This window comes from Vipera berus, assembly GCF_964194415.1.
Source record: "Vipera berus genome assembly, chromosome: 3".
Classification (NCBI taxonomy): Eukaryota; Metazoa; Chordata; class Lepidosauria; order Squamata; family Viperidae; genus Vipera; species Vipera berus.
In genome coordinates this window covers 15,935,945-15,951,889 of record NC_138204.1, presented here as the reverse complement: position 1 = coordinate 15,951,889, position 15,945 = coordinate 15,935,945, and the positions used below count along the sequence as shown (strand labels likewise).

The following is a 15,945-nucleotide window of genomic DNA, read 5'->3' as shown; positions in this document are numbered from 1 at the left end:
TGTTCTCATGGCCATAAGAGGGAGCTAGTAACGTAGCTTCTTTCTCTCTCTGAATTCAGTGCTCTCTACTATTACTGTTTTTGCTCTGTTACTGTGATACACCTGAACTGTGTATTGACCTCTGGACTGGTAAGAAGACTTTGTATTTTGGATTACTCCTTGGACTGTTACTATTGTGTATGACCTGGACTGTTTATTTTTGACCGTGCATTTTTGTTTTTTACACCACCTCAAAAGTAAAGTACTTTTTGCTTTCACAACTCAGTGTACTCTTGTGGTTACTGTGTGACTCTTACTGCTCTCAGTACCCTTCCTTGTCTGTGCAACTCTTTGGTAGCACAAGGAGACCTCTGCACAACAAATTCCTTAACAATACACTTGCACTGTTTACTGAGTGATCCATCTTCTGGTTTGTGTGCACCTCACTGAAACATGTCAGTGGAGATTCTGAGTGTCCAGGTAGAGTTGTCTAAAGTTCAGTCATGGCAATTGAACTTTTCTTTCACTGACAAATCAGCCATCAATAGACACATAGACATTAACATCTACAGATTATGCAAAAGAGACAATCAACTAGCCCCAAAAGAGAAAAAGACTCCAGCACCTCTCCACCAGTAATCAGCACTCGGATCAGCATAGATTAACTCCAAGGTCAACTTCAGACCAACAATGAAATAAGCAATCCCCCAATCAAGAAACTGCCAAAGAGCCATTAGTAAACAGCCCAACCAAAGAATCCCTAAGGCTGCCCCCACCCACCCAGACAGGGAAGACTGACAGCAAACAGCACTCCTTACTAGCACTGATGATGTTACCTAGTTAGGGTAATGAAATGTCTGCAAGAAAACAAGCAAGCTCAGAGAGCACCAAAGACCCCTGAACTTTTCTTTTTTGGTTTGCAACATTCTGCTGTTTATCCAAGTAGCTTCTTCAGTCTGAACAAGATAGTTAGGGGCACCCTATATAAATCCTCCAGGATTTAATTTCCCACCTAATCTGAATAGGCTTAATCATTAAGTCATCACTCCTAAATCCTTTGGCCTAGGCCTAGGTGTGTCCTCCCTGGTGAACCTGTGAAGGGGTCTTAATCTTCCTGGGGAATGATAAAAGAACAGCATAAAAAATGGGGGAGGGAGGTTGTGTCTGAAGCCTCACCTCTATTGAGGGGAGGATTTTCCACTTTGGGACAAATGGATTCCTTCACTCCTCTCTTAAACCATCTATCTTTCATGTCCAAAATATGAAGATTATTGTCTTCAAAAGAGTGTCCTTTTCTTTTAAATGAAGGTATACTGCTTATTCTGGTCTCTGATCCACCTTGTTGTTAGTTGCGAAGTCGTGTCTGACCCATTGTGACCCCATGGACAACGTTCCTCCAGGCCTTCCTGTCCTCTACCATCCTGTCAAGGTGCTGGTAATGACCTTTAAAGCCCTACATGGCATGGGTCCGGAATACCTTAGGGAGCACCTGCAGCCGGCATCAACTTCCCTCCGCCCAGTGCGCTCCCACAGAGAGGGCCTCCTCAGGGTGCCACCGGTCAGAGAATGCCATCTGGTGGCCCCCAGGGGGAGGGCCTTCTCTGTGGGTGCGCCGGATTTGTGGAACCGCTTACCGGTTGAGCTCCGGATGGCGCCCGACCTTCGCTCCTTCTGGCGTGATCTAAAGACCTACTTGTTTGAACAAGCTGGCCTGGCCTGATGGGTTTGGGTTTTATTATTGCTTTTAACGTACTGTATTTATTGTTGTTTTGTACTGGGCATTGTTTAATCTTTTCTTAATTTTTGTTTCTTTGCATTTTAGTATTTATTGCCCTGTTCACCGCCCTGAGTCCTTCAGGAGAAGGGCGGTATACAAATAAATAATAATAATAATAATAATAATAATAATAATAATAATAATAATAATAATAATAATAATAATAATAATAATAATAATAATAATTATTATTATTATTATTATTATTATTATTATTATTATTATTATTATTATTATTATTATTATTATTATTATCTTCTGGAGTCCATTTAGGCTCACGCCTACTGCTTCAGTGACTCCATCCAGCCACCTCATTCTCTGTCGTCCCCTTCTTCTATTGCCCTCAATCTTTCCCAGCATTAGGCTCTTCTCCAGTGAGTCCTTCCTTCTCATTAGGTGGCCAAAGTATTTAAGTTTCAACTTCATGATCTGGCCTTCTAAAGAGCAGTCAGGGTTGATCTCCTCTAGGACTGACCGGTTTGATTGCCTTGCAGTCCAAGGGACTCGCAGGAGTCTTCTCCAGCCCCATAGTTCAAAGGCTTCAATTCTTTGGCACTCAGCCTTTCTTATGGTCCAACTTTCACAGCCATACATTGCAACTGGGAAGACCATAGCCTTGACTATACACACTTTTATTGGCAGGGTGATGTCTCTGCTTTTTAGTGTGCTGTCTAGATTTACCATGGCTTTCCTCCCCAGGAGCAAGCGTCTTTTAATTTCTTAGCTGCAGTCCCCATCTGCGGTGATCTTGGAGCCCAGGAAAATAAAATCTGTCACTACCTCCATTTCTTCCCCATCTATTTGTCAGGAATTGAGAGGGCCGGATGCCATGATCGTGGTTTTCTTAATGTTTAGTTTCAACCCACCTTTTGCACTCTCCTTCTTCACTCACAACAAGAGGCTCTTTAGTTCCTCTTCACTTTCTGCCATTAGAATGGTATCATCTGCATATCTTAGGTTGTTGATATTTCTCCTGGCAATCTTAATTCCAACTTTTGATTCATCTAGCCCTGCTTTTCTCATGATGTGCTCTGCATATAAGTTAAACAGGCAGGGTGACAGTATACAGCCTTGCCGGACTCCTTTCCCAATTTTGAACCAATCAGTGGTTCTGTGTCCAGTTCTCACTGTTGGTTCTTGACCCGCATATAGGTTTCTCAAGAAACAAATAAGATGGTCTGGTACTCCCATCTCTTTAAGAACTTGCCACAGTTCCACCTAGGAGAAATCAGATCCACCTAGGACAGGGGTAGGCAACCTTGGCTCTTTTATGACTCGTGGACTTCAACTCCCAGAATTCCTGAGCCAGCCATGCTGAGGAGAAAAGGAGAGGTTTCCAAGCTGAGCCATGCTGGCTCAGGAATTCTGGGAGTTGAAGTCCACGAGTCATAAAAGAGCTGAGGTTGCCTACCCCTGACCTAGGAGAAAGGATTTAGGAGCAAGGACTCTTTGAGGACTCTCTGCCTACTCATCTGATTAGCATATTCAGATCAGGTGAGATATGAAACCACCCTGGAGGAAATATAATGGGGTTCTTCTAACTTGCTCAGACTGAAGAAGCGTTATGGATAAGCAGAAACATTTCAAACCAAAAAGAAAAGTCCAATTGCTGTGACTCAACTGAACTGAAACCTAAGCATTTCAATAAAAGTGTTTTTTGCACATCAGACCAAGCCAGTTTCCCAATCTTGAGAGCTTTAAGATAGATGACCTTCCACTCCCAGAATTCCCCAGCCAGCATACTACAGTACATGCTGTATTAGACCAGTACTTTTCCACCTTAGCAATTTTAAGATGGGTGGACTTCAATGCCCAGAATTTCCCAGTCAGCTTGAAGTCCACCCATCTTAAAACTGTCAAGGTTTAAAAACAAACAAACACCAGTCTAAATTGCTAAGCACATTGGTTTGTGCTTAAATTGTAAGCCGCCCTGAGTCTTCGGAGAAGGGCGGGATATAAATGGGATTAAAATAAAAAATAAATAAATAAATAAATATGCAGCACTGCGGCAGCGAGGAAGGTACTAAGTAAAAAATAATTACCCCTCACCTTTGAGCAGATCCCTAGCAACTACCTTAGAAAGCCCAATTACGTTTTCTGAGAACTCAAACAGGGAACAGGAGTTGGGCAAATGCCCCCCCCCCGAGTCAACCCGGGGAAGCCACAGGAGGGAATCGGGCTGCTGTCTAGGGATGAGTCCCTGAAATCTGAAAGGACCGATGCCCATTACCCTTGACCAGGGGTAGGCAACCTGGGCTCTTTTATGACTCATGGACTTCAACTCCCAGAATTCCTGAGCCAGCCAAGCTGGCTCAGGAATTCTGGGAGTTGAAGTCCATGAGTCATAAAAGAGCCCAGGTTGCCTACCCCTGTCCTTGACCGACAGCGGCGAACTACGAAGCCCAGAGTCCTCTGCGGCTACCGCCCCACCCCCGCCCAGAGGCGTGGTTGGATCTTGGGTGGAAGCGGGCGGAGGGCGGGGGGGGGAGAAGAAGGATGGGTACAAAGCCCGGTGTTTGCAATCCGCCAGAAATTAGTTTCCTCCTCGGCGGCTCGGAGCGGCGGTCTTGGCGCGCGAGTGGGGCGCTTTTGCAAAGGGCGTCGATGCTGCTGCTGTTGGCGCCGCCGTCGCCGCAGCCCGTGCATGGGACGCGGGGCTGCAGGTCCGCTCCGTAAGCCGTGCGCCCCATCGCCCGGGGAAGCAGGTTTGCTCTCCCCGCCGTGGTGGCCCGCCTGCCCGAGAGCCACGAGCCGGGCTGCGTAGCGCTTCTTCTCCACCCTGGAACTTTTTCCCTCGCGTCTCGGCTTCCCCGCGCCTCTTTTGGATGCTTTTTCCAGCCTCTCCTCTTGCCCAGCAGCCGCCGCCGCCGGCGCTTTCTTTTCCCCGAGCAACAGCCTCCGTTGCCCCCGCCGCCGGGCTCGCTCCGCCAGAGGCAGCGCCATGCACACGGTGCAAAAGGACACCACCTTCACCAAGATCTTCGTCGGGGGGCTGCCCTACCACACCACGGACTCGTCGCTGAGGAAGTACTTCGAGGTGTTTGGGGACATCGAGGAAGCCGTGGTCATCACGGACCGGCAGACGGGCAAATCTCGAGGATATGGCTTTGTAAGTGCGCGGGGGCGGAGGGTGGACTGGGGTCGTTCGCGAGGAAGTCTGTCCCGGAGCCGTCGGACTGGGTCCCGTAATCGCCAGTCACTTCTAACAAAGGGTCCGGTAAAGCCAGTGGCGACATTACTGGGCCGCCTTTCCCTGCCCGGTCCTGTACGGATGATTTGGGCTATAACCCATAATCCCCAGCTGTGCATATCAGGCTCGCTCCCTTTTGCATTTATGTACCACCTGGCCTTTGGGGAGGGGGGGGGAAACAGTTGAAGGATTGGAAGAGGATCTGAATCTCCTCTTTAATTCCCCTCTGGCTTTAAGCAACTGCTTTCTTCCTCCTTCACCCCAACTTGGCTCTCTCTCTCTCTTCTTGCCCTTCCTCCATCCTGGATTTGAAGCAAACAGCATTTTCATTGTGACAGGCTTGTTCAAGAGACCCTTCGCTGCTTTCTCACAGCTCACTTAACTGGACCACATTTTCAGCCCAATGATTGCTAACTTTAATCTGTTCCGCTGTAGCTTAGTTGTGTGTTTCTTTGTGGCTTCCTTTTGCAAACCCACCCCACTTTAGCTAGAATGAAATCTGTACTTGGATTAAATATATTGTCTGAACAGACACTCTCCAGTTCATTTGTATGGGCCCTGATTGGGTTGTGTTTCTTTGTCTGGACTTGAAGCAGGTGGGAAGGATCTGGGGAATGAGGAATGGTAAAACGTGAGAAAGAATACATCAAGCATCCCCAAGAGCAGCAACCGTTCTTTTCAAGTTTTCTGAAACTGATTGAAATGAGTCTCTAGGGAATGAGTTTCAAAAGTGCTTGTGGTTGGCAGAAGAGAGATAGGATGAATCACTGATGCTGGGTGGGGTGGAGGAGAGAATTGGTGAAGATAGTTGACTGTATTTTAAACAGAATAAAAAGTGAATAGTTAGATTCAACTATTGCTGTTCTTGAAGATTCTTTGGAGATCAAAGACAGCTCCATAGATCAGAAGAGTTGAGTTCGAAAATGCTGTTTATAGACCTGCCAAGTTCCATTTAATTGTAGATCAGAATTATGGTCCATAATAATAGGAGACTTGAAGACAGTGTTGGGGCAGTTTGCTGGGCTAGTAGGTTTCTGAATAATTAGAAATATTTGGCTCATTGCTGTATCATCTAAAATCTGTATATGCAGCCTTAGGAGCACTGTCTATCCTCTGTGGGGAAGTTGTCTTCTGAAATAGGGTCTTATGAAGAAATTCCTTCTAATGCTTCCAAGTTAGCAACTGAATTCATTTTGCAGAATGGTAGGATGATGGATCCACGTGCTTCAAAAATGGACAAAGAGATGGGATAACACCAAATGTGGATTCTTTGTGGTGATATTCTCTTGAAAATTGGTACATTCTTTCTCTTGAAAAATAAAGATACAACTGTAAATTGGTGGTTGCTTTCCCTGATCCCTGAACAATTGAAAGACATGGTTTTGTGAGACTGGATGACTTTATATCCTCCTTGATGCAATTATATATTCCAGTTTTCTATACATTGATGGTGTCGTTCTTCCATATCCCACAATTCTAAGCTATGAAGATTTTGTGGGTACAACACAGTACTGGAGATAGGTTCCTTGCCTGTAGTTGCTCCGAACCATTTTCCACTACTGTTTCAAAAAATTACAGGATAGGAAATAAAAAGTGTCTCCAAAATGAGTTCCAGATCATTCAAAATGGTGGAGAGATTGGACGGCAACTCCTTATATATTACTGTTCTATCTCTACATTATTGAGCTGCCAAGGAATTAATATCAGGAAGGCATTTAGACATGATGGTGAGGGAGAAACTGTATGCCATGAGAAGTTAATTTGGGGAAAGAGATATGTCTATCCTTTCAAGTATATAAGTAAATACAGGAAAGTCTTATTTGAATAAAGTTCCTTTATTATGCTACAGGCATAATCCTGTTTTCACCTTCCCGAAGAATCTAACAGCCTCCCACCCAAGTACTATCCGACTCTCTCTAGCTTTTTGAGGTTGGCCAAAATAGCCAGGTATTCTCACCTAGCTGGATAATAAGAAAAATGGACACTTAATAGCCACTGAGTATTAGAACAAAGGTTTCTATCGAAAGTTTCTCTCCCTTTCTCTCTGGGAAGAAGGAAACAAAAATAGTCAATCATCTGAAGGGAGGAAGATGCTAAAACTGATTATTGGAGAAGGGAGGAGGTGTAGGAAGCCATAAACAGTAACAAAAGTTTGTTTGAGAGGAAGGAACATATACCATACTTCAGTTTAATTCCAAAGAAACAGTAACAATGGCAATTGTTGACTATTTTTTGATAATTAAAGCATGGCTAAGGAAGCACTGAGATATCCGAAAATCAAATTGCAAATTAAAATGCATCACAAATAGGCACAAACACATGTAAAACATGTTTAAGCTCTTTTTCCCTTAAATGCACTAGACTAGGTAAAACAATTGCAGACAGCCAACACAAATACTGTCACTTGCTTTTGATCCAATCCAGGGTAGTAGTATGAAATCTGTTAATGGGTTTAACTACAGAGAAAGTGAATGAAAGTAGTCATATTACAGCATCGGCCTCTAATACTATATTTACGAGAATGCCTCTGGACTTCTCCTAAGCATTCCTAGAAATTTTTTAAAAAGTTAGGTTTTCCTTGCCCTGTGATTTCTTTGGAAGGGTGCCATCTAGCAAACTCTCCTTGCTCTAATCTTACTTTGATCTTTTTTGCCTAGCAAAGGCAAAAAGATGAAGGTAAGATTAGCTAGAGAAGAGAATGGCAGGAAGTAACTTTGGCAGTTTACCTTCTTGGCAGATCAGTGTTTTGTGACTGGACATGTCTACCTTGATAGTGGACATGTTTTAAACAGGCAGCCCCCTTGCAGCAGCCATTTTGTGAGCACACCTGTGACATTCTATCAAATTACAAATCTACCTATAGAAACGGCCCTTCTTCCTTGATCAGATGTAAGTCTATAACTTCACCTTCCTTAACATAATAACACCCAAACCTTCAGAACTTATATGATGCTGCTGTCATTATATTTCCATATAATTATTAGCAGTGACCAAACTCACCTTTATTGTGAGTATTGTAGCCAAAGGCCAAGCAAAAGAGTGTCTTATTGACAGACTTACCAGAATGTGGAAAGCAAGAATGAAATTCTCCAGGACATGGATCTTGATAGGAAATCTTTCAATGATGCTAAATGTGCAGAGCGTTGGCTGAGTTTCTGGGGAAAACTCAAAAGCATGAAGGCATGAAATGTGTGGTGACATGGAATATCCTAGGCTAGAACAGCAGTGTTTTGCGAGCAGCACTTACAAAGAATGTGTTCCACTATGCTGCATTGTGGCTGTCCTGGAATCTTTTTATATAGCAAATGCTCTCAAGTCAGTCATCAGTGTCAAAGGACAAGAGACCGGTTCTTCCATGCATGAGGAGGGTACAAATTATGGTGATGTATTATCCCAGGTTCAGAAATAGCACACCTGTAGGCATGAATTGTTTGGAACGAGCAACAGGAGACAGAATGTAGCCTTGGCTGCTGCTGTTGGGCTTCTCAGAGACCTGTTATTACTGGAAAGAAGATGCAGTTACCGTAGATGAGCCTCATTCAAGAAAGCATACTGAATTAGGAAGGTGGAGCAGACTGCACCATCCTTTTTGATTACTGTTCCATGTTGTTCTATATTTTCTCTGTTGACCTTATCCAACATAGTATGTAACCTGGTCAAATGTCCTAGTTCTGCAGCTTATAGTCTCAGTAACTGGGTCAACAGTTGACATTGTGGGACTAAAGAGCTCTCATCTGTTTTCTTCAGGAAATGCCTGCTGACCTATCCAATGTCATGCTTGTTCATTATTGGCAAAATTTTATCACTCATCATCAAACACCTCTTCTTAATAGGCATGGCTCGACCATGACCACTGAGTCAGTCAGTGCTTGGGAGGGGGTGACCCTTGGCTGCTTTCTGGTCTTGACAGAAAGTTCAGTAACATAAAAGCTTCTTTGTGTTCAGCCAGTGCGTATTGCCAACTCTTTTTCTTATCATAGTGTTTCTCAACCTTGGCAACTTTAAGATGCGTGGACTTCAACTCCCAGAATTCCCCAGCCAGCACCACGCTGTCTTAATGGAATGCCTCGATAAGGCTTGGAAAGTAGCCTATTTTTGATGAAGCAATAATGTTCATACAGTGTAACTAACCAGATGAATGTAGCTTAACCCTGACAAACTCACAGGGCTGATGAGGATCAAAATAAAACTCTCTCCCACCCCACCGCTGACTGAGGTTCAGTGACTGTGTGACTCATCCTGCAACTGATTTGATTTGAGTGTGTTCTCCTGCAGAGAGAGCCAATTTGCTAGGCATTCAGAAAAGAGCGTTATCCCCACACGCCTTCTTAAAGATGCTGGGGATTGTAGCTAAAGGCTTTTGTACAGTTCACCCCTTCCCCTTGTTTTGATTGTTTTCTTAAAACTCCTGATAAAAAAAGATTGTGAAGAGGAAATCTGTTGTTAAGAGCAACAGGTGAGGCTGCTCAGTTTCCTGACCAGCAAATGAACTCTTACCTCACCCCATGCAACTGTAAAGGTCCAACGAATAAAGTTTCACTTTCTCCTCTTGCTTGGGGAACTTGTATTTTGGAATGAATAAATGAAGCAATTTGGTGTTCTTCAAACCTACCCAGTGGAGGATACCTAATCTACTACAATAGGGGAGGGGTGTGTGCTCTTCTGAGTCGACTCCTAGTGACTTCTGGGACTACTATTCTTGGCAAGATTTTAGAAGTTATTTTCCCTCACTATCTTCTTTCTAAGGCTGAGACAGGAGGACTGACTAAGGTTACCCAGCTGGCTTTGTCCCTAAGGTGGGACTAGAACTCACAGTCTCCTGGTTTCTAACTTCTAGCCTTATGCCAAATTGGCTGTCATATCTAAATAGTAATAGCACGTAGACTTATATACCACTTCATAGTGCTTTACAGCCGTCTAAGCAATTTACAGAGACAGCATATTGCCCCCAACTATCTGGGTCCTCATTTTACCGACCTCAGAAGGATGGAAGGCAGAGTCAACCTTGAGCCAATCAAGATCGAACTCCTGGCAGTAGGCAGAGTCAGCCTGCAATACTGCATTCTAACCAGTGCACCACCGTGGCTCTTCTCTAACCATTAATGTCTTATTGATATAATTTGCTTTTCAACAAGTACTTATGTCTTGTTCGTCCAGGACTAGTCATAAATCATGGTTTATAAATGTAATGGTTAAGTTATCCATTGTGCTTAGCTCAGATCAGTGATGCACACATTACAGCAATATGGGAGCCCAGCCTAGGTATCGTGCTTCAAATGTCCTTTTTAAAATTTCAGTTCTAGGAGCAGACCATATGGTTTTAACTTCTAATTTATTCAAATTTTACTTGGATTTCTCAAAAACAAATTTTTAGCAGATTAGACTTCCCTTACTTGATTCATCAGAATCTTTATTTAGTATATTATAATAAACTTATAACGGGATGCGGTGGCTCAGTGGGTTAGGATGCTGAGCTTGTCGATCGGAAGTTCGGCAGTTTGGCGGGCCGAATCCCGAGTGCCGCGTAGCAGAGTGAGCGCCTGTTACTCGTCCCAGCTTCTGCCAACCTAGCAGTTCGAAAGCACGTAAAAATGCAAGTAGAAAAATAGGGACCACTCCGGTGGGAAGGTAACAGCGTTCCATGCGCCTTTGGCGTCTAGTCATGCCAGCCACATGACCACGGAGACATCCTTGGACAAGCGCTGGCTCTTTGGCTTTGAAACGGAGATGAGCACTGGCCCCTAGAGTCGGAAACGACTAGCACACATGTGTGGGGAACCTTTACCTTTACCTTTTAATAATCTTATAGACGTAGTATATCTTGATTTCCACAGACTATTTGACAAAGCAACCCATGGCATTCTGATTAGCAAGCCAGTTAAAGTGTGGGCCGAATGGCTTAACAAATAAATAGATGTATACTTGGCTTTAAAAGCATCAGAGAGAACTCATGAAGGGTTCCTCATCAAACTGGACTGAAACATTGACTGATGTCACAAGGTACTAATCAGGTTTCACTCTTATTTTACTTCTTCAGATCAGCCAAATCAGGCTCAAAACAAGCTTTTAAGACATATTTGTATTGTTTTAATAAATCATAGTTTAGCCACCACAGTTGAAGGTTTGAAAATAATTTTGAGCTGGGTAATAAATTACACTGGGCAAACTACGATACAGATAGTCCCCAGTTTAGGACTATAACTGGGCCCGGAATTACTGGCATAAATGATTGTTGTTATAAGTCAAAACATCACATGAATGGATCCAATCTTTTGACATTTTTGTGGTGGTTAAGCAAATGCCATAGTATTAAGTGATTTAGTTTTACATAATGGGCAATTTTTGTTAGAAACCAGAAATAAATGCCCCAAATCAGCCCCCACCCCCCAAAGTCATAAATCATGGTCATGTGACCCTAGGATTGCAAATGGCCATGAAGGTGAGCTGATGAGGACCCAGATTGTTGGGGGCAATTAAGCTGACTTTGTAATAATGCCGCTTGGGGTGTGTGTGAAAGCCCTAATAAGCAGGCATATACATAGAATGAAGGCTACTGCTACGCTTGTAAGCCGCCCTGAGTCTTCGGAGAAGGGCGGGATATAAATGGAATTAAAATAAAAAATAAATAAATAAATTACTAAGCAGCCAAACCACAAGGGGTGCATCCATCATAACCTCAAAAACAGGTCATAAATAGCTTTAGGGAGGGTCCGTTGTAAACTTTGAACAGTCATGAGGTGACCACTTCTAAGTTGAGAAGTACCTGAAGCCCAAAAGTGTGAATCGGTTTTCAAGTCACAAAATGATATTGTGAGTAATTAAAAATGAAGAAGCTTTCACTTTCCCGGAGGTCATATCTATTGAATCAAAAAACCCTGATCTGCATTAGATAATTACTGGTAAACAGTGTCCAAACCAAGCTGATATTTACATGCACAGGGGATAATCAGGTTAAGATAATTTAAGAAGAAAAAACTGTGTTGGGTATATGAAGACCCGTGTGATTACAGTACGATATTCTGTCAAAATGACAACAACTGCCTGACATTGATGAATATAAATCGCCTGGATCTGATGGATTATATCCCAGAGTTCTGAAGGAGCTGGCAGATGTTATCTCAGAACCATTGTATCATATCTTTAAAAAATCTTGGAGCACCAGGGAACTACCAGAGGATTGGAACAGAGCTGATGTGGTTCCCGTCTTCAAAAAAAAGGGGGGGAAACAGACCCAGGAAACTACAGACCAATCAGCCTGACATTAATACCTGGGAAGATACTAGAAAAATAATCAAAAAACAGACCTGCAAACATCTAGAAACAAATAAAGTTATAACTAATAGCCAGCACAGGTTTGTTGAAAACAGATCATGCCAAACCAATCTTATTTCACTATTTAACAAAGTGACTAAATGTCCATGAAATGCTGTGGACATAGTATATTTAAACTTCAGCAAGGCATTTGACAAAGTAAACTACAACCTACTTCTTGGTAAGCTAGAGAAATGTGGACTAGACAGCATCACCACCAGATGGATTTGTAAATGGCTGACAAACCATACTCAAGTATTCCTTAATGGTACTACATCTAATGGAGGGAAGTAAGCAGTGGGGTACCATACGGTTCCGTTGTAGGCCCAGTACTCTTGAATATCTTCATAAATGACTTAGATGAGGGAATAGAAGGAGATCTCAGCAAATTTGCAGATGACACTAAGCTGGCAGGAATAGCCAACTCCCCAGAAGACAAGCTCAGAATCCAAAAAGATCTTGACAGACTTGAACAATGGGCCCTATCTAATAAAATTATATTTAACGTGGAGAAAAGCAAGATTCTGCATCTGGGCAGAAAAAAACCCAAAGATACAAGTACAGATGAGGCAAAACCTGGCTCAAAAACAGTAACTGTGAGAGGGACCTTGGAGTCCTAGTGTATGATCACTTAAACATGAGCCAGCAGTGTGCAGCAGCAGCACAAAAGCTCATACAATCCCGGGTTGTATAAACAGAGGCATAGAATCAAGCTTTATAAAACCCTAGTAAAACCACATCTGTAATACTGTGGCCAATTTTGGTCAGCATATCACAAAAAAGATGCCGAGAATTTGGAAAAATGTCAGAGAAGATGATCAAAAGCCTGGAGACTAAAAAATACAAAGAACGGCTAGGGTTTGGCTAAAGAAAGGAAGAAATAGAGGAGACATGATAGCAGTGTTCCAGTATCTGAGGAGCTGCCACAAAGAAGAGGGGGTCACATTATTCACCAAAGCACCAGAGGGCAGGACAAGAAACAATGGGTGGAAACTAATCAAGGAGAGAAGCAACCTGGAATTAAGGAGAAACTCCCTAACAATGAGAACAATTAACCAGTGGAACAGCTTGTCTTCAGACGATGTAGGTGCTCCATCACTCAAGGTTTTAAAGAAGAGATTGGACAATCACTTGTCTGAAATGATATAGGGACTCCTGCTTGAGCAGGGGGCTGGACTAGAAGACCTCCAAGGTCCCTTTCAACTCTATTCTGGTTGATTGAAAATGGACTGTTCTGTTGACTGTCTTTGATCTTTGCATGATTTTTGAAATTGACTCATTACCACAACACTACAGTGATCAGTTTTCATCAGGGGTGATCTGAGGAAATCTGAAAAAATCAGGGTGGTAGGTGCAAAAATGGGCAGGGCTTTGATCACCCATCACCTTGGCTTTGATTTTCTTTTATTATATTATATATGACTATATAGTTTGCAAGAATACCCACCAAACATACACACATACTCCTCCTGAGGACTCTGTTTCGATCTTATTTGATGGGAGATATAGCAGTGCCATGCTGACAGTGTATGTGAAAAAAATGTAAATTTTACATTTATGTAATGTAAAACCAATTTTGAAGACAACGCATGTAATTTTTATGCCCCTGATTATGCTTTAATTTTAAGGTTGTTTTTCCTACATCTTGTTTTTAATTGTTGCAAACATCCCTGTCAGATCCATTTGGAGTGAAGTCGTGCTACGCATTTCTAAAACAAAATCTTTGCTTGATCTGTATTTCTACAAAGGGAAATTGTCTGCTTCTTTCCAGGTCACCATGACTGACAGAGCAGCAGCTGAAAGAGCCTGTAAAGATCCCAATCCCATCATTGATGGGCGGAAAGCAAATGTCAACCTAGCGTATCTGGGAGCAAAGCCAAGGAGTATTCAAACTGGTGAGGCCAATAGCTCTTCTCTTACCGTCTGCTCCTCCTACTTCCTTCACTTAAATTATTTCAGGTTCCATGCCAGTGTTTCTCAACCTTGGCAGCTTTAAGATGGGTGAACTTCAACTCCCAGAATTCCCCAACTTAAAGCTGCCAAGGTTGAGAAACACTGTTTTTTATATGGACTTCAGTAGCGATAATCCAGTTCCAATATACAGCTCTAAGTGACTATTCCATTCTCATGCTTTATGCAGCATTCAAATAAATCCTGCAGTCTTCCTGTTTTCTACTGCTAAGCTTAAGACTATCTAAAGCCATGAAAAGTCTCCTGACTATCAGTGGAGGTGCTATTATGCAGGTGCACTGCAGCAGAAGCCCCAATAAATAGCTACAGATTAGGTTTGGACATTGCACTAAGCCAGTGTTTCTCAACCTCAACAGCCTTAAGCCGTGTGGCCTTCAACTGCTAGAATTCTTCACCAGTATGCATTCAATACAGCTTAAAATGGCTAAGGTTGGGAAACTTTGCACTCATGTCAGGGGTCCCCAAGTCCCGGCCATGGGCCAGTACTGTTCCATAGCCTGTTAGGAGTTGGGCCGCACAGGTGGAGGTGAGCGGTGGGGAAGCGAGGCTTCATCTGCATTTGCTGCTGTTCCCCAGCGCTAGCATCACCGCCTTGCTTCCACTTCAGATCATCAGGCATTAGATTCTCATAGGAGAGCAAGCCCTGCTGTAAACTGCACATACGAGGGATCTAGGTTGCACACTCTTTCTTCCCACCCCCACCCCCACACTCCTCATGGAAAAATTGTCTTCCACAAAACTGGTCCCTGGTGCCAAAAAAGGTTGGGGGCCATTGCACTAAATCATTATGGGGTTTTGCCTGTTTTCTGGCCTACCTTTATTGATTTATTCAAATATTTATAACCTGCCATTCTGTGTAAGAAGTTTCAAAGTAATGTACAAGAGGATTCAAAACTCAATCTTTATCTTTTATCTCAATTATACTTTGCAAAATACAGTATAATTGAAAAATGTATCAGTTTGTATGAAGCAGTAAACATGGTTATTAATAACCTTGTGCATTACTGACTGGGTTTACACACTGTCCTAAGCCATGGTTTAAGTATTCCAAAGTAGTTGGATTTCCATATGTACATACATACCTATTGTACTGTTCCTTCTGGGTAAGTAACATTATTCCATGCATAGAAAAAAGAGTAAAAAGTAATAAAACAACAAAATTAAAGACAGAAATAAAAGAGAAATTAACTAAATCTAAATTATACCTTTATCTTTCTCTATTCTTGCAAGCCATCCTTATACCCATCACATCTATGTATTCATTCAAACATTCACTTTTGTACCTCAAACATCTCACTTCTATCTTTTTGAGGATCTCATCAGCTCCATCCTATCACATAACTTCCTCTATCTTCCCTTCCGTCTTGACTCATTAATTCTTCATACGTTTGTTTTGCAGTTGGATTCTTGTGCATTATTTTTTGCATTTCCTGCCTTTGATGATGGGACATATGCAACAGTATGTTAGCTTGTAAGGTGTACTGTAGGTGAGAGATTCTAGCTTGCATAGATTAGTATGTGCGTGCTTGGGATAAAGCAGCATTGTTTTCACTTGTGCAACTTGCACTTGTTCACCATCCAGAGTGACTGGGTTGAGTTGGGCAGCTATAGAGATTAAGTTTAAATAAAATACTTAGCAAAATTGGCATGCACTGTCCTTACTGTTAGTAGGGAAAGTTTCCTGTTGTAAGGAATGAAGCTGGTACAGCTTGAGAAA

The 15,945-nt window shown here is 42.6% G+C and overlaps 1 protein-coding gene across 2 annotated transcripts in view; it reads left to right on the top strand.

Annotated features, from left to right (window-relative positions):
- Positions 1 to 4,280: 4,280 nt before the first annotated feature.
- The window catches only part of RBM38 (RNA binding motif protein 38), a 101,067-nt gene continuing 89,402 nt past the window's right edge, over positions 4,281 to 15,945 (top strand). For both annotated transcript variants that reach the window (XM_081323348.1, XM_081323347.1), the window contains exons 1-2: positions 4,281 to 4,865; positions 14,029 to 14,152. In XM_081323348.1, the coding sequence (XP_081179474.1) occupies positions 4,698 to 4,865; positions 14,029 to 14,152 (292 nt within the window). In that variant the 5' untranslated portion in view covers positions 4,281 to 4,697. The remainder of the gene's footprint in view (positions 4,866 to 14,028; positions 14,153 to 15,945) is intronic.